Raw genomic sequence first — 27,490 nt, 5'->3', positions numbered from 1 at the left:
TTACCTCCTCCTTAATGGATCGTTTTACAAGGTGATCGTTTACAATCACTTGCCGATCGCCCGCCGTCCGCAGAATGGCTCCCCTGCACGAATCAGCATAGCTGTACGGCAGCTGCTTTAAGGGGTACAGCGTCACCGAGGAGCCGATGCGCGTGCCTGGCCTTGATGTCTGCTGGGCATCCGATTGCTCCTGAAAGTTAGAACTATCCCTGTTCTGGCAGGGGGGAGGAGACAGATCGTGTGTTCCTAGTATATAGGAACAATGATCGCTCTCCTCCCCCAGGCAATCCTATCCCTCCTACATTTAGAACATGCTGAAGGGAACACATTTAACCTCTTGATCGCCCCCCCAATTGTGTTAACCCCTTTACTGCCAGTGACATTTATACAGTAATCAGTGGCTATCTTTTTTAGCTTTGATCGCTGTATATATTGTCAATGGTCTCAAAAAAAAGTGTCAAAAAAGTGTCCGATTTGTGTCACAATGTCGCTGTACCGCTAAAAACCGCTGATGGCTGCCATTATTAGTAAAAAAAAAAATAGATTTTGCATGGAGCCCCAGACTGAGGGAGATTGACAGTTATTTTGCGTTCCTCTCATTTGCAAATAATCACACCAACTGTTGTCACCCTCTCACCAACCCTGCTTGGCGATGGTCTTGTAGCTCATTCTAGCCTTGTGTAGGTCTACAATCTTGTCCCCGACATCCTTGGACAGCTTTTTGGTCTTGCCCATGGTGGAGAGATTGGAATCTGACTGCTTCTGTGGACAGGTCTTGTATACAGGTAACAAGCTGAGATTAGGAGCACTCCCTTTAAGAGCGTGCTCCTAATCTCAGGTTCATTACTTGTATGGAAGACAGCTGGGAGTCAGAAATCTTGCCGAGTGATAGATCAAATACTTATTTCACTCATTAAAATTCAAATCAATTTATAACTTTTTTTAAAAGCGTTTTTTCTGGATATTTTTGTTATCCTTTCTCACTGTTAAAATAAACTTACCAATAAAATTATAGACTGATCAGTGGGCAAATGTACAAAATCAGCAGGGGATCGAATACTTTTCCCCCTCACTGCATTTACCTCTCTCCCCTCACATCCTGGTCTCACTGGCTTTGCCGAGTAGGGTGGAGTACCGCTGTCCTTAGACACAGACAGCAAGGCTCAGGAGCAAGCCTGCACGTGAGCCCACATGGAAAGCGGCTTTCTATGGGGGCACTCGGTAAAGGGGGGAGGAGCCAGCAGCGGTGGTGGGTGACCTGAGAAGGAGGTTCGGGCTGTTCAGGCAAGCATAAAACATTTTTTAATTTACAATCACTGACTGGCCAAACAAGGCAGAATATCCAGTACAATTATGCAAGCTTTTGAAAACAAATGTGAAGCTTAGGGGCACCTTCTCATTCTTACCTTGGAGTCATAAGCAGATTGTTGTATGACTTCCGGTGCCATCCAGAAAGGAGTACCTACAAAGGTGTTTCTTTTGATCTGTGTATCAGTTAGCTGGCCAGCAACACCAAAGTCAGCAAGTTTGACATCCCCTTGCTCAGATAGTAGGACATTGGCAGCTGGAAGACACAAAAGTAAATTAAGCCAGAATGTACCACAGCGGTAGTTAGGGGGGGGGGGGGGGGGAAATACAATTTTACTTGTGCAAACCTTTGATGTCCCTGTGAATTTTATTTTCTGAGTGCAGATAATCAAGACCTTTTAAGATTTCTCTCAACATGGTTGCAATCTGGAGTTCATCAAAAGGACCAACACGTAGCTGGAAGAGAACAGAACAGTTAAAAAAAAAAAAGTAAAAAGATATACTTTACAACTCAGAACAGCACTGCAGCCTAAAACACTAGGGAGAAAGCCTTGCATTACTGTGTGGAGTTAGGGCCCTTTCAGACGTGCGGACCCTATGTCCGCATTTTTATCCATCCGTTGCAGATGAAAATGGGACATACATTGGTCCCTATGTGATTGCGGGTGTCAGCAATCCGCTGACACCCGTAATCGTCCGCCTCTGCAAAGATCCGATTTTTCGGACGGAAGAAAATCCAATTTTTCTTCCGTCTGGTGGATCGGATGAACATGGACATACGGTCCGTGTTCATCCGATCCCCCATAGGGGAGAGCGGAAAAGAGACAGGGCGGTCCCTGCACAGTGTGCGGGGACCGCCCTGTCAGCCGACGGCTCAGCTGGGATTTTACGGACACACTGAGCGGACCATTACTCACCCGCCCGTGTGAAAGGGTCCTAACAGACAGAAGAACAGGAAATGAGGATTTCTCAGAAGAAAAAAGGACATTTAAAAGCAAAATCGAAGGATGAGGTAAGTGAAGGAGGACTGCACTAAGGTAAAGGAAACTATTTAGGGAAAAAAAAAAATCCTTTACAACCCCTTTAGGTTTACATAAAAACATTAAAAGTTTAGGTGAACTGCAGAAATAAGCAAACCACTTTGGGAAACTTAGTATGAGTGATCGTCTTATAAAAAAAATATACAGAAAGCCGTTTGTGTTTTGAAGTTTAGTCTTTCCTGGCTTAGACAAGCACATATAAAAAGGAGGCTTATGTTCAATAAAAGATCTCCATACACCAAAGCACTGTAAGGCAGGAAATGACGGCTATGGCCTTTCAAGAAGAAAAAAAACCTGACACACAGATGCAGTCCTGGTGTGAAAGAGGCTCTTTATTACACACAGGTAGGGCTGGCCCAGCCCCTGGAAATAGACACCCTGTAAGCAAACTATAAACCTCAATAAGTTTCCTTTCCAGTCTTTAAAAAGAGCAACTGGCAAGGCCTTACTGGAAGAAGCATGGAACAAACGCATAATGCTGCCGTCTTCCAGTCCTCCTTCAAACCAAACAAACCTACTTTATGCTCTGACTTTTTAGGTACGCAAAGCAAAAGCTGCAGAAAAGCTGCTTTGTATTGCATTTAAACTACTTAGCATTTCCTCTGTTCACAGAGAAGCACGGCTATGGGCTTTGAGGAAACTCCATGACTCAGTGCAGCATCAGTTAGAACAGAAGTATTTTGCTATAAACAAGCACATGGTGCGTTCATATAGGTGTCAGCTACATTAGCTGAACAGCCACGTTTCTTCAGTTTCAGCCTTCATACTATAAAAACACAGAAGGCACAAGTGCTAGATACATTACAACACTAAAGTCCTAAAACTATAGATTTTGAACAGCGAAAGTGATTTTTACATACAAGAGCTTGAAATATTCTCAACTATGTAGATGAAAGAATGCAATTTCTCCACTAGATAAACATATACCGTTCTTACAAAATGAGGGATTTAAGGCGTCAAGGTGCCACATTCATTACAATTACAATCAATGATCTGAAATTGCATAGCTTATTTATATCCAGAAATGGTGGAGGTTCCATTATGTACAGAACATGAAAGGAAGCTTTAGGAACATTAGACCCTGTTCACTTCACATGATGCCCATCACTAGGGATTGGCACAAAGCCACACAATTCCATCCAATATAGAACAGAGAACTCCTAATCAAACAATCCTCTGAGACAGACTAAAACCTTGTGCACATTGGCCGGTTCAAAAAACGGCCCGTGTGTATGTCAGTTTGGCTGGCTTCAGTTGGGGGGGGGGGGGGTGTACCACAATACAACAGTGGGGGAGATTGCTGTGCCAACTTCAGATAGCACAGCGGATCCAACTGGAGATTACTTTAGCGAAGGTGAAAAACCTGTGATGCAGCAGCCGTCCAGAGCCCCTCTTTACTTACCTGAACCCAGTCTTTCCAGCGATAGGGACGAGCACACCAGCAGGTGTCTCCAGTCCTGATTGGATAGATTGATAGCGGCGCAGCCATTGGCTCTTGCTGCCATCAAACCCAATGACGCTGGAGCTGGGGGGAGGGGCAGAGTCCTGCTGTGCATCAATTGAAGCAGCATGTATAGGGGAATATCCATCACAATGCAATCACAGTGCAATGCAGTGTGGCACCTGCCAAGCACGACCCATTTAAATGAATGAAACTGCTCAGCAAATGACCTGCAACCTTGTGCAGTACAGCAAACAAGGAGCTGAAGCAGACATTGTTGTGTTGCTTCCTCACCACCTGCTTTAACTCCTTGGATCCTGCAGAAGCATGCAGTTGCAGGGCACTTGCAGAGTGGCCCCAATTACTTGAAAGGGGTTGCGATTGGCAGGCGGTAGCCCCCAACAAAAGAAAAAGGGGGTTTATATCCTGCTGTGACATGTGTACACCTCTGGCTGCTGCATTAGCAGCTGAAGGGGCATGGATTGGGGGTCGTAAAACTGCAAAGAAACTGCAGGGTTTTACTACCCCCAACTTTATGCGTCAATGACCCCCGATTCACACCAGTGCACTGTGCAATATCGTATAGAGCTGCAAATCACATGCAATGTCTGTGCGATGCGATTTCAGCCACACAGATAGTATGGCTGCATATGTATCACATGCAGACCAAACTCGCACAGGACCCTTTTTTTGGTCCGCACCAGAATATGTTGCCTCCTCACTACCCAATTTAAACCCATGATAGTGGTACAATGCGAAACGCTAGTACAGCCATTAGAGGTTTAAATCAATCAAATGTGAGCAGGCGACAATGCCTGGTGATCTTTCACTTCTCCCACGTTATCCAGGTAGATCTCCACCTCTTTAACCACTTAAGGACCGCCTCCTGCACATTTACGTCAGCAGAATGGCACGGCTGGGCACAAGCATGTACCTGTACGTCCTCTTTAAGTGCCCAGCCGTGGGCGCACGCCAGCGACCCGGTCCAAAGCTCAGCGGCCGCAGGACCCGATCGTCACTGGTTCCCGCGATCGGTCCCCGGGGCTGAAGAATGAGGAGAGCTGTGTGTAAACACAGCTTCCCAGTTCTTCACTGTGGCGCTGTCATTGATCGTGTGTTCCCGATATAGGGAAGCACGATCAATGACATCACACGTCCAGCGCCACCCCCCTACAGTTAGAAACACATATTAGGTCGCACCTAACCCCTTCAGCGCCCCCTAGTGGTTGACTCCAAAACTGCAATTGTCATTTTCACAGTAAACAATGCATTTTTATAGCATTTTTCGCTGTGAAAAGGACAATTGTCCCAAAAATGTGTCAAAATTGTCCGATGTGTCCGCCATAATGTTGCGGTCACAAAAAAAAAAAAAACGCTGATCGCCGCCATTAGTAGTAAAAAAATGTTAATAAAAATGCAATAAAAACTATCCCCTATTTTGTAAACACTATAAATTTTGCGCAAACCAATCGATAAGCGCTAATTGCGATTTTCTTTTTACCAAAAATAGGTAGAATACGTATCGGCCTAAACAGAGGAAAACAAAAAAGTTTTTTTATATATTTTTGGGGGATATTTATTATAGCAATCAATCATTTTTTTTTTTCAAAATTGTCGCTCTATTTTTGTTTTTGGCACAAAAAATAAAAACCGCAGAGGTGATCAAATACCACCAAAAGAAAGCTCTATTTGTGGGAAAAAAAAAGGACGCCAGTTTTGTTTGGGAGCCACATCGCACGACCACGCAATTGTGAGTTAAAGCGACGCAGTGCCGAATCGCAAAAACTGGCCGGGTCCTTTACCTGCATTTTGGTCCGGGTCTTAAGTGGTTAACATTGCCTACTGCTGCTATAAATAAAAAAAAAATCATTTCAGATCACTGTGATTGTAATTACTGTGAAACGTTCACACCTCAAATCCCCCATTTGACAAGCATGTGTTTATGTAGAGGAGCAAAACAAACAGAAATGTCACATTTATGCAACACGGATATGCAGACTAATATGAAAGGAACAATCATTTTTCTAGACAGATTATCCTTGAAACTGAAAGAGCGAAAGTGATTATAGGTACACACAGGAGTTAATTTACTAGGGATATCCACTCTGCTCTACAAGTGCACTTGTTAGTGCAGTCACTGTAGATCTGAGGGGAAGCTCTGAAATTAAAGGGGAGGTTCACCCTAAAAACGACTTTCTAGTATTACAATGGCCCCCCACATTAAAATACAATTATGCCTATTATGTTTTTTTTTTATGCTGTACATACCTTGGTACAGCTAATTCACCCGTGGCTTCCTGGTTGCGAGTCCCGCGGGAGTGGGCGTTCCTAACTTGCTGGTGATTGACGTGATGACCAAAAACGAGCTCCCCCCGTCGCGTAAGCTGCGTCACGATTGGCGAAAGGAGACGAACGGCGAGTCGGCGCTATACTGCGCACCGCCGCTCGGCTCCTTTCGCAATGGTGACGCAGCTTACGCGACGGGGGGGAGCTCGTTTTTGGTCATCACGTCAATCACCAGCAAGTTAGGAACGCCCACTCCCGCGGGACTCGCAACCAGGAAGCCACGGGTGAATTAGCTGTACCAAGGTATGTACAGCATAAAAAAAAAACATAATAGGCATAATTGTATTTTAATGTGGGGGGCCATTGTAATACTAGAAAGTCGTTTTTAGGGTGAACCTCCCCTTTCAGGGACGCTCTGCTGATTTTATCATCCAATCATGTGCAAGAAAAAAAAATGCTATTTTCCTTGCATGTCCCCCTTAGATCTACAGCGACTGCACTTGAAAGTGCGCTTGTAGTGCAAAGTGGATTTGCCTTTCTGTAAAATAACCCCCACAGTGTTGGGTCTACAACAAAAGCGGGCAGCATTTTCAGCAACAAAAAATATGACTGCATATTCTAAAGACATTTTTTGTTGCTTTGGATAAAGTGTGGAGGAGTTGGAACCATTGTCAGGTTTGTATTGTATCAGTATCTGTGACCCTGCTGGGGCAATTCACTTTATTTATCCCGGGATGCAGCTTCTGTTTTCTGCACAAAGTGGATGCTGGAGGCCACTGTGCTCAGTGGGACCCTCAATGCTGCAGAAATGTTTCTGTACCCTTCCCCAGATCTGTACCTTGATATAACCCTGTCTCGGAAGTAGACAATTCCTTGGATTTCATGGCTTGGTTTGTGCTCTGACATGCACAAACTGTGGGACCTTATATAGAACGGTGTTCGCCTTTCCAAATCATGTCCAATCAACTGAATTTACCACAGGTGGACTCCAATTAAATTGTAGAATCATCTTAAGGATGATCAGTGGAAACAGGATGCACCTGAGCTCAATTGTGAGTGTCATTGCAAAGGCTGTGAATACTTATGTAAATGAGATTTTATCCAAATAGTATATTCTGCAGTCATGTGACTGCACAGCTTCTGTACGCTACTCTTCCAAAAGCAGGACGTGCATGCATAGTGGGAGCTAATGTTAAAATAATTAAGGAGGCACAATTCAAGGGACATCGGCAGAGCAGCACTGGGTGGGGTTGGGGGCTTCATAGTACCCAGAATGCATGAGATACAGGCACACCATGCGTTGGCACGGAGTCCTGTATCTCTTACAAGCATTCCCGGGAATGCAAACTGACCACTACAGCATTGAAGCAAGGGGAACTCTAAAGATCACCAGGATTATAACAGATGAAATAAAAAAACTACAGGCTATATTTATTAGGAACTAGATGCACAGCCTGCACATAATAAACCTTAGCTTTTGGGGTAACAGTTTAAATGATTTAATTTCCATTATACTTACCAAGTCTAGCGCAGAGCCTCCACCTAAATATTCCATAATGATCCATAGTTTTGTGCCCTAGAAGAGAAGAACTTGTTAAGTTTCATGTCTGAAATAACAACTGCATTGCATTAAAAAGTACTGTAAATACTTGTGCCAAGTTTTTATTGTTGTCCATAACATTGTTACAATATGTCACATCACTTCAAGTTCCTGCAACAAGCTTTATACGAAATGCAGCATGACGCCTTTCGAACTCAGCCGCAGGCGCGTTGGCGTTTTCGGTCGCTAGCGGGGCGCTTTAAACCCCCACTAGCAGCCGAATAAAGGGTTAAAAGCACCTGTGTTGCGGCGCTTCGGCAACACTGCCTATTCATTTCAATGGGCAGGGCGTTCTGGGAGCAGTGTATACATCGCTCCTTCACCACCCCAAAAGATGCTGCTTGCAGGACTTTTTCTAATGTCCCACAAGCACACTGCCCCAGTGTGAAGGCACTCAGGCTCTCACACTGGGGAGGCATCGGAGTAGTTTTCAGGTGCTTTACAGGTGCCATTTTTAGCGCTAAAAACGCCTGTAAAAATCCAGTGTGAAAGGGGTCCAAGTGGCCGAGAATCCAAAAAAATAAATAGGTTGTTGCAGTCAGTCTGTGTGCCCCAGAGAGATTTCTCATCACTTCCACTGTGTGGCAGGACAGCACTCCCCCTGTGGGGACACAAACAAAAACCTGACAAATGTTGGAACTTCTAACCTTTCCTCACTCTGAAAACTCCAAAAACAAGGTTTGAAAAAGAGGGATTTTTGTACTCGCCGTAAAATCCAATTCTCAGAGTTCGACAGGCACAGCGCCTCCTTAATCTTGACCATTGGGTTATAGCGCCTATGCAGGAGTAGGACTTGGCAAAACATAAAACTTGCGTACGCCCCATGGGCCATCCCCGGTCAGTATATAACCCCCTTCCTGCTCTAGGTATTCAGTTTAGTAACAAGCAGTAATAAATATCAAAAGCTCCATAGAGGGGTGGGTGCCGTGTCCGAAATCTGAGAAATTGATTTTATGACCATTGGGACCATCCAAAAGAATTGCCAAAGAAAGATGAGGGGTGGGGAAAATAACCCAAGGCTACACACAAAAAGCCCTAACCAGGACGCAGGAGCCCCATCTGAAAAAAAAAAAAAAAAAAAAAAAAGTCTTCAAAAACACCCTTTAGGTCTACTTTATAGAATTTAGTGAACCTATGCACCGACGGCCAAGTGGCCACCTTGCAAACCTGCGATATTGGCGCTTGATGACGGAAGGCCCAAGAAGGACTAAGCACCGGACTAGAATGTGCCATGACAGGGAAAGGAGGAACCCGACCCTTTAATAGAATAGGCCCGAGTCACACACTGTCAGATCCACCTGGAGATGGTAGCCGAAGAAGCGCCCAACCATTTGCTTGATCCTTGTGCAACCACAAAAAGCGAGTCTGACCGCTGAAAGGACTCAGAGGCTAACAGATACACCGGAATCACACAAACCACATCAAAAAGGTATGCAGAGCAAATTCCTTAGGATGAGCAGGCTTGGGACACAAGGAAGGCAACACAATGTCCTCATTTAAATTTAAGTCCGAGACCACTTTAGGTATTAACAATGGACATGGACAAAGAACCACCTTATCTCTGTGGACCAAATTGGGAGCACAGGATAATGCTGCCAACTCGACACCCTACGGGCAGATATAGCCACCAAGAATGCCACCTTCTGGGGCAACACAGGTAAGGGAATCTCCTGAATATTCTCGAATGGAGATTTCTGGATAACGAAGTGTACCAAGCGTAACCATTTCCCGCCCACCAGCGTCCTTGGCTTTGTGCGGGGATATCTGAATGATGTCTGCAGCTACAGGCATCATTCAGACAGTCTTTTAGAGCCGGCGATTCCCTACACCATAAGAATGATCATAGCGGCTGTTACACCGCTTGATTTCCCCCCCCCCCCCCCCCGCGCGCGCGCGCTGCCCTCCGGTGCTTCTACCGACTCAACCGCTATGATCGGTGAGTCGGAGACAGGCCCCGGATGTTCGTCAGAGATTTCCGGCGGACCAGATGGTCGCCGGAGTCTCTACGATCGGAGGCCGGGCGCGATGTTATGACGTCGCGCCTGGCCTCTACATTCAAAAAAAAAAAAATGGTGCGGGAAGACAGGATATTTTTATTTATTTTTTATTTCAGGCTTCCCAGCCTGGGAGGCGAGATGTGGGGTCTTACTGACCCGATATCTCACTGTAAAGAGGACCTGTCATGCCATATTTTGATTACGAGGGGTGTTTACATTCCTTGCAATAGGAATAAAAATGATGAAAATTTTTTTTTTTTTTTTTTTAAAGTGTCAAACTAAAATAAAATGTATTACATTTTTATTTTAAAGCGCCCCTGTCCGTGTGCTCGCATGCAGAAGCATACGCAAGTCCCGCCCAAATATGAAGACAGTGTTCAAACCACACGTGAGGTATCACCGCGAACGTTAGAGAAAGCAATAATTTTGGCCTTAGACCTCCTCTGTAATGCAAAACATGTAACCAGTAAAACAATGTATTGGGATTTTTAAAGTAGCAAAGTTTGGTGCTATTCCATGAGCGTGTGCAATTTTGAAGCGTGACATGTTGGGTATCTATTTACTCGGCGTAACTTCATCTTTAACATTATGCAAAAACATAGGGCTAACTTTACCGTTTTTTTTTTTAAGCACAAAACTATTTTATTTTGCAAATAACGCATTCGAAAAATTGCTGCGCAAATACCGTGCGAAATAAAAAAGTTCCAACGACCACCATTGTATTCTCTAGCGTCGGCTAAAAAAAAAAAACATATATAAAGTTTGGGGGTTCTATGTAATTGTCTAGCAAAAAAAATAATAATGATTTTTACATGTAGCAGAGAAATGTCAAAATTGCCCTTGGTTGCAAAAGTTTAAATCCCATGGCGGAAAAAGAGACCGTACAGGTGGAGCCATATGCTGGACTCCTTGAACAAAAGGTACGAACTAAAGCATGCGTGGCAAGGGGTCGCTGAAAGAAGATTGCCATGGCAGACACCTGGCCCTTGAGTGTACTCAAGGCCAACCTCTACTCAACGCCCCTTGAAGAAAGGCCAAGATCTGAGCCACAACAAAGGATCGAGGAGGAGTGCCAATCGACTCAAGTAATGTACGTTTTCCACGTACAATGGTATGTCTTGCTAAAAGTAGACTTCCTCGTCTTCAAAATAGTTTGAATCACTGACCCAGACAAACCTCTATCCCTCTGTACCTGGCTTTTAACAGGCGAGCCATCAAACCCAGCAACTGTAAAGCAGGATGGACGCTCAGCCCTTGAAATAACTGGTTCTCCGAGAGGTAGCTTCCAAAGTGAATGACCAGAAAACCATCGCCCTCGATCCTTCGCAAGCACTGCAGAAGAGGAAGGTGTTGGCCCAACAATGGCACTAGGTCGACTGTGGCGCTTACCAGAGGAGCCTGTGACATTGCCTCAAGTCTCGGTAACTCCCTGTTGAACTGAAGCCCCAGGTAATTCAATCCCCTGGGACAGGGATATCGTGATTACACTTACCTCTCCACGATCTTCAGCTCCGTGACCCGATCGCGGGACACCGGCGGCGATCGCGCAAGTCTTGTAATATTCGTTGCTGAAGCCATCTGGCCCTGGGGATTTATGTTAGGGGAGGGTCTTAAGAGCAGTCTGGACTTTGTGTATTGAGAAAGGTTTCCCTCAAAGCCGTTATTTGTGTTGGAGATAAAGAGGGAAGACTTGAAGAAAGAAAGCTCTGGATTGGGTTGCAGTTCAGTTGGGTAGTGGTTTAGGTTGTACAATCTAGAATAGAAAGAACCAAAACCATTGGCAATATCTTTCAGGTTTTGAAGTCTTTGGCCCTTGGAAACTAGTAAAAAAAAGGGATCTTGGACTATGCTACTCTGCGTTTGTATTGCTGCGCCAGAACCTTCAATACATCATTTCCCTGGGAATACCAGGCGAGTTTTCATTTTCTCAGGTAGAAGTCAAAGCTACTCTGTACGTGCAAGCTCAAGTCAGACCTAAGTTTGCGGAGTTCAGCGTGGGCTGCTTCTGAGGGGTAGTGGAATTTGAGATAGAACCGTGTTGAGAGTAAAGAATTCCCTAATCATTGTGCCAACCTTTTCCTTACTATCCTTGGTAGTCAGCAAGGAATTTAATCTCCATAGTTTATATAGAGTGCTAGGGGGTGACAAGGTGATTATAATATGTAACGGGGCATGGTCTGACCAGGATATCACCCCAGTGGAGGCGGTAGATATGGATTGTAGCAGTACTTTGGAGGTCAGGAACAGGTCGATCCTGGAGTAGGTTTTCTGGATATTTGAGTAGAAGGTGTAATTCTCAGTGCCATGTTGACATCTCCAAGGGTCATAAAAAACCTCCAATAGTACAAAAGAGGAGAGGGCAGTGGATGTTCTCTTAGGGGTGCAAGTATCTAGTGCAGGGATCCTCAAACTACGGCCCTCCAAATGTTGCGGAACTACACATCCCATGAGGCATTGTAAAACACTGACATTCACAGACATGACCAGGGTATGATGGGAATTGTAGTTCCTAAACAACTGGAGGGCCATAGTTTGAAGACCCCTGATCTAGTGAATGATTTACTACTTCATTGAAGGTCACCACATATTACAACTTGGTCTTTGGGATAGCGTTAGATTTTTTTGCATAACAGTTTTGTAGAAAGATTTTTAGTGGGTATTTGAGGAGTAGATATTAACATTTGTCAAATAATTGTTGTTGAAGCAGGATGTTGGTATTGGGAACCTGCCAGAGGGGTCTTGTTCTATTTGTGTTATGGTGAGGCATATGGTAGAGCGCACCGCAATCATTACCCCTCTGATTTTCTTGATGGTTTGTGATTGGAAGATGTGTGGAAACAGTTTGTGAGTACATTGGGGTGGATTAACTGAGGATAAGTGCGTTTTCTGGATACATAGTATAATTGGTACGTTGGGCAATGGCTTCCCTCAATAATAGGGAGCGTTTAAATGGACTATTCAGGCCTTTGACATTTAGGGAAGTGATTTTGAATGACATGAGGGTGGATTGCATAGATGTCAAGGTGGCACAGAGATCTGGATGGTCCTATTTGAATGCATGCAACTTTTCATATGAATTTCGGGGACCAGAAGTACAATTGCAATATTTATGAGTAGGTAAATTGCAAGAAAACGTGACCTCTACAAAGTAATCACGTATGCGGTAGAGGTTACTTAGTCGTAGTAAACAATGCTATTACAAAACGATTACCAAGTGCTATGTGCTTTGCACACTTTCGCAGAGGGGCTAGGAGAGTCAACTGACGTGGAATCTGCTCCACCACAGATTATATATATATATACAGGGAGTGCAGAATTATTAGGCAAATGAGTATTTTGACCACATCATCCTCTTTATGCATGTTGTCTTACTCCAAGCTGTATAGGCTCGAAAGCCTACTACCAATTAAGCATATTAGGTGATGTGCATCTCTGTAATGAGAAGGGGTGTGGTCTAATGACATCAACACCCTATATCAGGTGTGCATAATTATTAGTCAACTTCCTTTCCTTTGGCAAAATGGGTCAAAAGAAGGACTTGACAGGCTCAGAAAAGTCAGAAATAGTGAGATATCTTGCAGAGGGATGCAGCAATCTTAAAATTGCAAAGCTTCTGAAGCGTGATCATCGAACAATCAAGCGTTTCATTCAAAATAGTCAACAGGGTCGCAAGAAGCGTGTGGAAAAACCAAGGCGCAAAATAACTGCCCATGAACTGAGAAAAGTCAAGCGTGCAGCTGCCAAGATGCCACTTGCCACCAGTTTGGCCATATTTCAGAGCTGCAACATCACTGGAGTGCCCAAAAGCACAAGGTGTGCAATACTCAGAGACATGGCCAAGGTAAGAAAGGCTGAAAGACGACCACCACTGAACAAGACACACAAGCTGAAACGTCAAGACTGGGCCAAGAAATATCTCAAGACTGATTTTTCTAAGGTTTTATGGACTGCTGAAATGAGAGTGAGTCTTGATGGGCCAGATGGAAGAGCCCGTGGCTGGATTGGTAAAGGGCAGAGAGCTCCAGTCCGACTCAGACGCCAGCAAGGTGGAGGTGGAGTACTGGTTTGGGCTGGTATCATCAAAGATGAGCTTGTGGGGCCTTTTCGGGTTGAGGATGGAGTCAAGCTCAACTCCCAGTCCTACTGCCAGTTTCTGGAAGACACCTTCTTCAAGCAGTGGTACAGGAAGAAGTCTGCATCCTTCAATAAAAACATGATTTTCATGCAGGACAATGCTCCATCACACGCGTCAAAGTACTCCACAGCGTGGCTGGCAAGAAAGGGTATTAAATAAAAAAAACTAATGACATGGCCTCCTTGTTCACCTGATCTGAACCCCATTGAGAACCTGTGGTCCATCATCAAATGTGAGATTTACAAGGAGGGAAAACAGTACACCTCTCTGAACAGTGTCTGGGAGGCTGCGGTTGCTGCTGCACGCAATGTTGATGGTGAACAGATCAAAACACTGACAGAATCCATGGATGGCAGGCTTTTGAGTGTCCTTGCAAAGAAAGGTGGCTATATTGGTCACTGATTTGTTTTTGTTTTGTTTTTGAATGTCAGAAATGTGTATTTGTGAATGTTGAGATGTTATATTGGTTTCACTGGTAAAAATAAATAATTGAAATGGGTATATATTTTTTTTTTTGTTAAGTTGCCTAATAATTATGCACAGTAATAGTCACCTGCACACACAGATATCCCCCTAAAATAGCTAAAACTAAAAACAAACTAAAAACTGCTTCCAAAAATATTCAGCTTTGATATTAATGAGTTTTTGGGGTTCATTGAGAACATGGTTGTTGATCAATAATAAAATTAATCTTCAAAAATACAACTTGCCTAATAATTCTGCACTCCCTGTATATATATATAATGTCCAGCTGGGCTTAGAGATGACTATGATTGGTTATCTCTGGGTAGCAGGCTAGCTATGAAAGTTGGTTTAGCAGTTTTCAGTTCTCTCCAGAGATGTTCAATTGGGTTCAAGTTTGTGCCCTGTAGCCACTCCTTTGGTGCCTTGGCTGTGTGTCTAGGGTCGTTGTGCTGTTGGAAGATTAACGTTCGCCCCAGTCTGAGGTCCTGAGCGCTCTAGGTCCGTTTTTAAACCCAGGGTCTCTGTACATTGCTGCATTCATCTTTTCCTCGATCCCAACTAGTCTCCCAGTTCCTGCCGCTGAAAAACATCCCCACAGTATAATGCTGCCAACACCATGCTTCACTGTATGGATGAGGGGGTCTCTTCAGTGCGTATGTGCCGACGCGCTCACAGTGGTCCCTAGTATCCCGGATGGAAGTGGCGTGCGGGCAAAGGCCTGGCAGGAAGCGTTCTCTGCCTTCTCCTGCTCAGTCTGTCTCATCTGAGTCTGATGCTGCTGTGGACGTGGCACGTCCAGTGGGACTTGATACCACGCTCCCTGAATCTTCTGATGGTGACAATGACCCCCTCCATGGTCGGCATTTAAAGCTTTGTTTGACCCTCGGTGGCATATGTCATCTGTCGGTCAACGAGTTGCGTTAAGCCTGCATTTTTCTTGGTGGTGGGACATCACACTGAAGAAGTCACGCATTTGCATCTATTCACTTATCACCTGATTAATGTTGATGAACTTTTTCACTTATTTGGTCACTACAGTATTGTGTTCTGGTACCAATCAGCAGGTGCAGCAGATCACTTGCATTACGTGCCAGCAAGGCACATTCCTTGTTCCTCCTACCAGAGGGACTCATATATGATTTGTGCACATTTATTTATTGTTATACGTGTCACTATTTCATAAGTTTATATTATACTACATGGTATTTGATTTTTGAGTCATTTTAAGCGCTACACATATATATTTCATGGTCGCAGCAGCAAAGAAAAAAAAATGCTGGTGGATGCACTTGTTAGTGCGTGAGACTTTAAAAATGGAGTATGTGGGGGCGTGGCCTGGCCCCAGACAAGAATGGCCGCCTGAACACTGGGCATGGCTCTTCCACAGAGATTCACACCCGTATCCTGCCGCCCATCCAAGCTCCACTACCCCCTGCCAACACCCCCCCCCCCCATCGCCACCCCAAGATGGCGCTGGCTAGGACAGAGCCGCTCCATCACAATCACTGCCGCCTGTGGCTGTACAAAACCGAGACCCTGTTTCAGACATGGAAGAATCTGAGGCCCTGCAACGTCACCCAGCTGGCTCCCCTGCAGACAGAGGTAAGAGGTCTGGAAATTCACCAGCACACTCTCCCACAAAGCCTCCCCCAGTTCACTGTTTTATTCATCCATCATTGTTGTATATCAGTTATGTCCAGTCATTCATTTTGATTGGAGCATAACACCATCCTGCAATTTTCTCTGCGACTGCATATACTATTATCTCTACATGGTGATTTTATTTATGCACCTGAATCACCTTATCTGCACTGTTTGCATATTCATTCAGTTCACCTTCGGATGCACCTTATCTTAGCATTTATAGCGATTTTTTTATCTTTCAGTCAGTCTATTTGCACATTCATTTATCAATTATACTATTTTGGTTATTTATACATTTTTACCAATTACACCATTCTATGCTATTGGAGCGCAACACCATCTCTTGATTTTTTCTGTGTCTCACTGTGGGTAGTGGTTGGCCCATACGGTAGTTGCCACACCTTTACCCTCTGCACACATAGTTTCCACTGTAGCGCAGGAAAAACTACTTTACCCAATATCAAAAGTAACCACCTTGGCCCAGGACTTCTCACCCACTCAACTATCACTACACTATCCAGGCACTCATATTTCAGATCTCTGGCGATACACATGCTGACCGCAGCCAAGTTGTGCATCCCAGTCCTCTGGGGCAAATCCATGGCACACTGACTGGTTTGAGAATTAATAGAATTGCTGAATTTGAGGAGCCGATAGCCATTTCCCACGACAATATCTCCAAGTAGAACACTCCCTATGGGTTCGCTGGTCCCACTTCAAGACCACTCCTGATTACACACGAAACACAAGCCCTCATAACAACTAGAGATAACAGGTAACAGCGTCATTGACATCTCCTTCAACATGGTCCCTCAGGGTGGACTGAAGATAGGAGGGGCAAAGTTCAGGGTTAGGTAGGAGGCTCACGTCCCCCCGGATCAGCCTATCTTACTCTGTCTCCCCACAACCCTACCCTCCTACGAAATCTCCACCAGATCACACACACACACACACACACACACACACACACACACACACACATTATATATTTTGGGTTTAAAAAAAAAAATCGCAATAAGCGTTTAACGATTGGTTTGCGCAAAGTTGATAGCGTTTACAAAATAGGGGATAGTTTTATGGCATTTTTATAAAAAATCGTTTTTACTACTAAAAAAAAAGGAAACAAAGGCTTTCTCTACTGATGCTGGAAATTAATGAGCACTTCAATTACTTCAATCTTTGAAAGGGAACCAAATCATTTATTTCCAATGCTTCTTGGATATTATAGCCAACATTTTTACTGAAACAGCTTTTCATTTAAAAAGTAAAAGGTCAAGAGCATAAGGCCCCATGCACACAAGACGCTGGTAAATGCGTGTTCAGAGGCAGTTGGAGAGCTTTTTCAACTGCTCCTGAACACATTCAATATTATCCTATGTGTCCATGCACACAGTCTCGTTTATTGCCATTTAGGCAGTTGCGTTTAACCTCGGTTTCCACGTTTCAGACGCTAAACGCGGTACCGGCGTTTTGCCTCGATTTCGTTAATAGGCATTTTTAAAGGTGACCTATTTTTTTACATTAGAAATCTCAAAAATGATAGCAAATGATGAAAAACCATTAAAAAAACGAATTGCTTGCATTGCATTGTGGACAATCACCAACTTGTGGCAGGTGCGTGGCCAGTGGAAATCCACAACTTGTGGCAGGTGACATGGCCAGGTGACGTGGCAAGTAGACAAACCACAACTTGTGCCAGGTGATGTAAACAGGTGACGTGGCCAGTGGACAATCCGCAACTAGTGGCAGGTGATGTGGCAAGTGGACAATCCGCAACTTGTGGCAGGTGACGTGGCAAGTGGACAAACCTGCAACTTGTGGCAGGTGACATGGCAAGTGGACAATCCGCAACTTGTGGCCAGGTGACGTGGCAAGTGGACAATCCGCAACTTGTGGCCAGGTGACGTGGCAAGTGGACAATCTGCAACTTGTGGCAGGTGACGTGGCCAGTGGAAATCCACAACTTGTGGCAGGTGACGTGGCCAGTGGAAATCCACAACTTGTGGCAGGTGACGTGGCAAGTAGACAATCCACAACTTGTGGCAGGTGATGTGCCAGGTGATGTAAACAGGTGACGTGGCCAGTGGACAATCCGCAACTAGTGGCAGGTGATGTGGCAAGTGGACAATCCGCAACTTGTGGCAGGTGACGTGGCAAGTGGACAATCCGCAACTTGTGGCAGGTGACGTGGCAAGTGGACAATCCGCAATTTGTGGCCAGGTGACGTGGCAAGTGGACAATCCACAATTTGTGGCAGGTGATGTGGCAAGTGGACAATCCGCAACTTGTGGCAGGTGACGTGGCAAGAGGACATTGCCAGGTGACGTGGCAAGTGGACAATCCACAACTTGTGGCAGGTGATGTGGTCAGTTAACGTGGCAGGTGACGTAGCCAGTGGACAATCCACAACTTGTGGCAGGTGATGTGGCCAGGTGACATGGCAAGTGGACAATCCACAACTTGTGGCAGGTGACATGGCCAGTGGACAATCCACAACTTGTGGCAGGTGACATGGCCAGGTGACATGGCAGGTGAGGTGGCCAATCCACAATTTGTGGCAGGTGATGTGGCAAGTAACGTGGCCAGGTGATGTGGCAAGTGAACAATTCACAACTTGGGGCAGTTGACATGGCCAGTGGACAATCCGCACGGGTGTTTTTAAACACCGGTTTTACCCTTTAAAAACGTGTGTTTAGCAGAGTTTGCACCGGCATCTCGTGTGCATGGGGCCTAACAGTACCAAGAGTACCAAAGATCTTTTTTTTTTTTTTTTAACCAAAGAAGAGGTTAATAGCAAAAGGTAAAATAAATAAACACTGGGCATTATACTTTTTTGAATAGGTCCTAATGTTCTGCTCAAAACCACTAGATGTTTCCTTTCATTTACGAAGCTGCACTAGACAAGTGGAATCTAACTGGTTACTATGGACCACGTCTTTTATAAATGATGCTGACCACGGCCATTTAGCTCTGAGAGCTGCTGCAGCAGCAAGCACATGCTGCCAGCAATAGGTTTGGCCTGGTGCTCACAGTTCTGTTAGTACACTTTGTATACCAGTGACGTTTGTACCCAAGATAAATAAGGAAATATTTTAGACAGAAATGCGTTTCTATATTTAGCAATTTCAACATTCGTCACAATCAAGCCTTTGTAGGAACATGTATTTTTCCAAATTATAGGGCTGTCTGCAGCTGTCCACAAGTGACGGCTAATGAATTTGATGGCTAGCGATTACAAGAGCCCCATCAGACTCACATTTTTTCAAATACACTACTGCAGAAGAGCAGAGCTGTGGAAATCCAAAGTTAGCCATTGCCTAACTTTGAGTGTAACTTAATGCAAGCGTACACATTTCATTAACCCATAAAAGCGGTTTGGGGGATCATAATGTGAATGTCAGGTGGGCCCATCCATTAACATTGTTTTTAATTTTAAAAAATGCCAATGGGTAAGGGTTCAAACTGCAAGGGCACACCAAAAAATAAAAAAGCGTAAAATAAGCAGAGCAGCAGGGGGCCACTTTCATTAAACTTCATAAAAAAAGTGTTACTGAAAAGCTTGTTTGCTTTCAACATACCTGCAATGAATTACAAGGAGGCCATGTTTCAGCAGAGTGCGCTCACTGACAGAACGCCATTTCTCCTTTCTAAATCTGTAAAGAATCGGCGGTGCTCTGCTTTTGCTCACATACACTGTTAGCTTGTGAATGGAAGCTGGAGGGTTCATTTCAGTACGCTTCACTCTAACCTACAAAAGGGTAGTACTTCACAGACTGACATACAAAAAGTCAAGTCTTTTCAAAGACCGTACCATTTCTGCTACTTGGCAATTACGCCAAGAACACAGATGATCAATGTTACAGGGATGACAACTCCATGTTTCAGCAGAATCCAAATAAAGTTTTTAAATTAAAAGAAACCCAGATAACCAAATCAGCCTTAGAACCTGGCAGACGTAGCATTGGCGTTCTTTACAATGTACAAATGCCCATTTTTCTCTTCTGCACAATGCCCAGCTACATTCTTTCTACACCAGCAGTGGTGGGGGACCCCAGGAGTCCTTTTGCACCAATGCACACATAGCCATACAAACACAAAGGTGTGAAAGGGCCTGGAGAGTATTTTTTATTGGGTCAAGCTGCCACATAGGAAAAATATGATCGCTACAGGAAATAGATTTTCAAGCAGTAAAATGCATGAGATATAAAAAAGGTGAGAATCTGCCTATGTTTATGAAAAGGACCCTGTTTGGCCAAAAAAAAAATGCAATAAAAACAGTCCATACAGCACTACATCTAATGTAAACACTAAGGCCCCTTTCACACGGGGCGGATCAGTAATGATCCGCCTCCGTATGCTCAGCGGGGATCGCTCCGTTGATCCCCGCTGAGCCAGCAGATGACAGGGCGGTCCCCACACACGGTGCAGGGACCGCCCTGTCTTTTCTCCGCTCTCCCCGTATGTCCGTATTCATCCGATCCGCTCTGCAGACGGAAGAGAAAAAATAGGGTTTTCTTCCGTCTGCAAAATCGGATCTTTGCGGAGGCGGACAAGTTCAGGTGTCAGTGGATGTTCATGTTCATCCGCTGACACCCGCAATCTTATAGGGACCAATGTATGTCCCTTTTTAAAATCCGCAAATGGATGGATGAAAAAGCGGACATACGGTCCGCACGTGTGAAAGGGGCCTTACTGCATTCACACCTGAGCGTATCGTTTTCAGGCAGAAAGTCACAAATTTACAGTGATTTTGTACAGGTCAAAAAGGTCACCAATGTAAAAAAGCAGAACGATACCTATAATCTGCCTAAAAGAAGCCCATATACTTTGAGCTTCAGGTGCCAAAACGCTCAGATGTGAACATGGGCCATTTAAAAGAATGGGATTTTGCTTGTTGGATGTTTTGGAACTTTTGAGAGGAGCATTTTAAGAGCTGAAAACGCTCAGGTGTGAATGGGCCCTTAGGCCCCATTCACACTTGGCAAATTGAAAGCGACAGAATAGCTGCAATTCTGCCTGTAAATTAAAAATCGTAAATTTAGGTGCCATTATTCTTAAAGGCAACCCCAAACAGTCATCATGAAGCTCATCACCCATAAAAAGGAGAAGGAGCTTCTTTTTGGGTGAAAATCATGCATATGGCAGCCCACTGAAGTGAATGGGCTGCCCTATGCGTGACATGCAGAAACATTTAAATCGCACTTTAAAAATTGTGAGCGGGAATGCTAGTTTTTTAAATGTCTGTTTTTTCTTGCTGTATGAAACATTTGGTCATGGAAGCCCATATGTAGCCTTCTGAATGCTATGAAACTATCCATGACGCCCAAGAAAGATGGCCAAAAATGAAAGGTATATTGCAGGTGATACATGGATGCAAGCTTCCCATTTAAAGGCCCATACACACCATTAGATTTTCTGCAGATTTTTGTCTTCAGATTTACCAAAACTATATAATATGAAGTCAAACCTTAAGCCTTAAGAGTTTCAATTTGTATGCAATCAGGCAGGCCCTTGCTCCACATGGTTTTGGTAAATCTGGAGACAAAAATCTGCAGAAAATCTAATAGTGTGTGTGGGGCTTAAAAGTCTGCCCCCCCCCCCCCCCAATACTTCTAAACCGTTAAATGTAAATGCTTATAATCGCTCGCAATAGTGCAAAAATATAAAATTATCCAATGTGAAAACAATTGATCAAAAATCATGTTAATAAATATTGCAACCCAATAAAAAAAAAAAAAAAGTGTTCTTGTGCTCCAAACTTTCACTCCGTGGTGCGACACACCCCTCACCACATATAATGGACCCCTAGCTTTTCAGTCTAGGGGTCATAAAAGCTGAAATTCGGCAAGGAATGACAGCTCAGAGATGTTCAATAGAGACCTCCACTGTGGGCATCATCCCGGTATAATCCCCGAAAGCCGAGGACGCATATGTACGTACGCTCGGCGCAAAGGGGTTAAAAAGGAGAGGTCCAGCCTGAGCTTTTTAGGCTGGGCTTCTCCTCTGGGTCACAGGAGTGCAATTCATTTTTGCACTCCTGTGACCCGTTTTCAGCGGAAAGCGGTCTTAATCTGCTCTCCGCTGATGTCACTGCCATCAGTCGGGGCATCGCGTCATCACAACTTACAAGTCGGGATCCACCAGCTGTCATGATTGAAAACAGCCTCTGCCCGCCACTCCAACGCTCAGCGCTCCAGTGAGCATGGAGAAGCAGAGGGGAAAGACGCTGACTGACAGTCAGCAGCTTTCCTCTTGGGGAGGAGTGAGAACCAAGCCATTGGCGGTGTTCGGGGGCTCAGTTCTCAGTGCAGAGATGGCAGGGGACAGATGGAGTATCGGTCTGATGCTCCATCCACCGAGGAAAGTATGAATCAAAAAAATAAATAAAACCCATACTTCTCTTTTAAGATAGCTTGGGCAGAAAAGACATTAGATAGGCCTCTATATATTTATTAATTGTATATATTTATAATATATTATGTATTCAGTGTTACTGAGCCTCACATCCCCAGGTGACGTTGTTAGAGAAAGGCGTTTTAGAGGGCCTCATGCGTGACTTTATTCTGCAAGTCAGCCTGACCGCTTGGACCTGCTGTTTAACACATGCTGTATAATTCCCTAAAAATTGCAAGTGCAATTTTCACATTTTATTAAAATCTTGGTAAAATACTACGCTATGTGTTCTCAACTTAGCGCACTCTCCTGCATGCATGCTTGGGATAAGGACAGGTGAATTCCAGAAAGTGCTGCATGTATCTGCTTTTAGCCCCCATTCACACCTAGGCGTTTGGTCGCCTGTAGTGTGACGCCGCAGCAGCCCCGAGACGCTGGAGGGATGAAAACACATTGCCCTCTATGGAGATGGTTCACATCTCCACGCCGAACGCCGTACACCTGAAAAAAAGTCCTGGACCTTTTTTTCAGGCGGCTTTCGGCATAGGAGATGTGAACCATCTCCATAGAGGGGGTGAGGCTGTATTCACAATCGCAGCGTTTTGTCGCCGCAAATCACGGTACAAAACGCCACAATTTGTCGCCGCAATTCGCGGGACAAAACGCAGCGATTTTGTACGCCTAGGTGTGAATGCAGCCTTACTCAGGATGGCCACAGCCAGTAATGCTAGCGTGCGTTTTTCAAAGCAATTTCTTAACAAAATAAAGCATAAAGACATGGAGGGATGAGGGAGTTTGCTTTGAACATTAAAAATAAATGAAATGGCGTTTTTGCTTTGTGGTGCTCAGATGGTGTAGTTCCACTCTATACTGGTATTAATGGGCAACTACAGGAGGTTTTTACCAGGCAATTCCATTATTCCTGGAAATAGAGAGGGAAAAAACAAACACCACACAACCACCTAACATAAAAGTCACTTGGCCAACACAAAATGCCTAAACAAAACGTTTTCACCTTAATCTTGTGAATACACAAACGACATCTTCAACACCCCCCCCGCCCCCAAGCAAAACCTACCCCTCCCCCAACAAAGCAATGTGCACCGCTTACCAATTTTTGACTTGAACACACTTAAAAGTGGAATGATAGGGGGGTGCGTGTCAGAACTGACTTAAACAAGAATCTGGATGACAAAAATAACGCTAGTAACTGCAGGGGCACATGAACCCATTTATAGTGAGGATTGGCTCATATCAGATCATTACCAACAGACTGACAGCAGCTTGCTACCAAATCACCATCCTTTCTCCAATAAACTGGACAAATCTTGGAATGAAATGCAATACACCCCAAGGATAACCACTTACTAAAATATACTGATACAACAGGATGCAATGAGGCCTTTTCTTTGACAGCTTATGAAAATGAAGGAAACCAACCACAAAAACCTTTTTCAAATATGAAAATGAAGATTCAACCTTACAAATTTATCTTGCCACGTTTTATAAAATCAGACCCTTTGGACAATTATTCACTTCTTAGAAGTGATTTGATGGGCTCCATGCCATAGTCACATAGGAAGATTTAGATAGCCTCTTGTTTACAGACATGTACAAGCATGTAGTAATGTTTAAAAATACTCCAGGGAGGCATTTAACCAGATTCCAGGACCCCACTATCACTAAAGTGGGCCTCATGAAATAAACAGCACCAGATGGAAACATTGATTACGTCAAATTGCACAACTCCTGGGATAAACAGTACCATTTATATTTGGAGATCGCAGCACACCACCTATTGTGGGAAGATTGTTAAGTCTCCTGCACCATAATGTACCTTGAGATAGGATCCATAGTACTTTGTCACAAAGGGGCTGTCACACTGACTAAGAACAGTTATTTCTTGTTGTATGTCTTCTATTTCATCCTCTGCTTCTTCCAGATCTATGATTTTTATAGCAACCACATGCTGAGTCCGGTTATCAATACCCTTAAAAACTTCTCCAAAGGACCCCTTTCCAATGCGTTCCAGTTTTGTGAACAACTCTTCTGGATCGGCCCGGTGGTTCTAGAAGAAAAAAAATAAAAGAATCAGCGTTAAAAACGTAAGATTTTCAATGGGCTCCCTGTATATTACATGACAATTTCTACACAAGTCTAAAGCATAAGCTGCACCCTGGTTTAGAGAAAATTGCCGTTGTAACAGATTCACACACACACACACACACACACACACACACACACACACACACACACTGTCCCAAGGGCTGAAGGATACTGCAGGCAGCCCAGAGGAACCTTCCAGCAACATATGAATGTGACACACTAAAACGAAATTGACAAAACTAACATATAGGCTTTGGTAAGGGTTAAGGGCCAATCTGTATCCAATCAGGTAGGCTCTTATGTTACATAGCTGTTGACCGGATTTATTTTTCCCCGCTCATATAGGTGCAGTATCTCAACCACTGCCCTGTGTCACTCTAGTCTGACCCTTACCGACCTCCCAGCAATACCTCTGGTCTTTGTCCCTACCCACCCACTTAAGAAAAAAAACAGGATTTTTGTACTCACCGTAAAATCCATTTCTCTGAGTTCATGGACGGACACAGCATCCTTTGACAGTAGGGTTATGCACCTTCCTTCCAGGAGAGTTTAAACTCTCCTGGAAGGAAGGTGCATAACCCTACTATCAAAGGATGCTGTGTCCGTCCATGAACGGAAGAGAAAAGAGGGGGGGGGGGCTCTGGGGGACAGCTGCAGCACAGGTGGTTTTTCACCTTAATGCATAGGATACATTAAAGTGGATGTCCGCTGAAAAAAAAATATTAAAAGCCAGCAGCTACAAATACTGCAGCTGCTGACCTTTAATATTAGGACACTTACCTGTCCTGGAGTCCAGCGCCATCCGCAGCAGAGGACGAGCGATCGCTCGTTACTCTGCTGCCCCCCCCCCCACCATCCTCGGTGAGGGAACCAGGAAGTGAAGTGTTCCGGCTTCACTGCCAGGTCCCCTACGGCGCGATTTGCGCTACGCCTGCCGATTGGCTCCCGCTGTGTACTGGAAGCAGAGTGTTCCCAGAACACAACACGGGGGGGGGGGGGGGGGGGCGCTAGGCAACGTCATGCCCGCAGTCTGCCTGAGACTGTGTGGCCGGAAGTGGGTGCAAATACCTGTCTTTAGACAGGTATCTGCACCCCCCTGAAAGGTGTCAAATGTGACACCGAAAGGGGGGGAGGGGGGGGAGTTTCCAATCAGGGGGAGGGTTCTGATCAGCGGGAGTTCCACTTTAGGGTGGAGCTCTGCTTTAAAGGTGAAAAACCATGAGACTTTACAACCCCTTTAACTTCTCCCCATTACTGACCTACCCAAAGAGTTAGAAACTGAAAGTAACCAAGATTGGTTGCCTTGGATAAATGCCATATTTTCTTTTATGCATTTTTAAAGCCCAATAAAGATAATATGTTTGCATAAGAATTTAAAAATCTATGGAATGTTTTACTTATCCTAAAGTATAGAATAAAAAAAAAAAAAAAAAAAAAAAAAAAAGAAGGAGCTCAATATAAAAATTGATGAGTTTGCATGTTAAATATTAAAGCATTTACTTCTGGCTTGCTGATCAGGAAAAACCTGCATTCCATATGCCACCAGTCTAATCCCATAATCCTTAGCAACTGATTATCTAAAAGTGACTGCACATGTGAAGCACTGGACCACAGATTATTTTTTTTTCCATACTATCAAATATTGAAAGAGGCCCTATCTCAATAGAAAATATGGTCAAGTGCCAAGAGTCTGGTAGTGAATTAATGCCATGGAGATTGATACAAAAGCACAGCGCATAACAGTGTCTGACCCCTGCTGTCAACCAGAGACACAGTTAAAAACCTATAAAGCTTGCGCAGGTCAAGAGAGGTCAGAAGTAAAGTCTGAAATGGAAGAACATTTAGCAGCTAATGACTGCCTTTGAAATACCTTTATACAGCATATGCAAGGTTTATAGTGGCATGACAAAGGCCAGTAATGCTCAGGCCCCTTTCACACTACCGTGACTTTAAAGTCACGCAATAGTGCTGCGATTTTACGGCTGCGATTTTAGAAAATGCTTAAGTAACTCGCATCAAAGTCGGACCAAAGAAGTAATGGGACTACTTTGAAGTTGTTGCGACTTGAATTTGCAGATAAGAATGGTACTCATTGGAAATCATGGGGTACGACTTGTCATGCGACTTCGCACAAGCGTGAAAGGGGCCTTAATAGATTTATGTATGCTACTCTGTATAAGGAAATATTTTTTTCTGAATAAAAAAAAAAAAAAAAAAAAAAAAAAAGCACAAGCCTGCCTACACAGTTTTATATTTGTAACATCTGCTGTGTGATCTCCATTTACTCCTTTATATTTGTATCTTACACTTTAATTTCTGTACAGGGCTGATTCACAATAGAAGAAACGCAGATTGCACCGCTGCTGGGAGGATACAGCGTTGAAGCATTGATGCCGGTGTGTCACACTTATTTTTTGGATTATAAAATTATCAAAATGTTACAAGTGACATTTATTTAATGAATTTCATATTCACTGCAGCTGCATTGCAGTGTAATTTGCGCCAAAAAAAAAAAAAAGCCAAGCACTCTTTCCCCTCTAGACTACCAGCACATCTCAACGCAAATGGTGCGAATGAGTCTCGCAGTTGTGTCCCTTCTGCCCGGTTTAAATTCAGCCATGTTTTCATGGGCCGAGAACTCCGACAGACCTTTTTCAGTCATGCCCCTATGACAGAAGCCGGCCGAACAACTGTCGGACCGGCTGCAGTACACCGGCCAAAGGTTTCTATGGAACTGGCCGATGCTGCCCGACAGTTACCCCATGTGTACGGGGCTTTAAGCCGCGTTTGTTGTTTTCAAGTGTACTAGGATTACAGTAAATAATGAGCAGAGGGGAATGTTTTGTAAAAATGCTTATAAAAGCAAATAGCCACAAACTCAAATTATTGTGCAATACAAGCCACTATGCAAATATTTTAGCCACTTAAATTGTTACTAAACCCAGGACCCCGCATTCACTATATCCGTTTTAAGTAAATAAACTGCTAAATATCTTTTCTCATCACTAGTTTGAGCAGTTTTGTGACTTCTATCAGTGTCTGGTTAAAGCTTGTAGGTGCTTCTTTCATTTTACC

General features: G+C 44.2%; 1 protein-coding gene across 1 annotated transcript in view; it reads right to left on the bottom strand.

The window, feature by feature from the left end:
* STK26 (serine/threonine kinase 26) overlaps positions 1–27,490 on the bottom strand; it is a 111,972-nt gene that overhangs the window by 31,184 nt on the left and 53,298 nt on the right. Inside the window, exons 2-5 of the mRNA XM_040323696.1 lie at positions 24,147–24,377; positions 7,595–7,651; positions 1,656–1,764; positions 1,407–1,564 (exon numbers count right to left, since the gene is read on the bottom strand). Coding sequence (XP_040179630.1) covers positions 1,407–1,564; positions 1,656–1,764; positions 7,595–7,651; positions 24,147–24,377 — 555 coding nt within the window. The remainder of the gene's footprint in view (positions 1–1,406; positions 1,565–1,655; positions 1,765–7,594; positions 7,652–24,146; positions 24,378–27,490) is intronic.

Source organism: Rana temporaria, chromosome 9 (genome assembly GCF_905171775.1).
Source record: "Rana temporaria chromosome 9, aRanTem1.1, whole genome shotgun sequence".
Lineage (NCBI taxonomy): Eukaryota > Metazoa > Chordata > Amphibia > Anura > Ranidae > Rana > Rana temporaria.
This window is presented reverse-complemented; position numbering and strand designations above follow the sequence as displayed.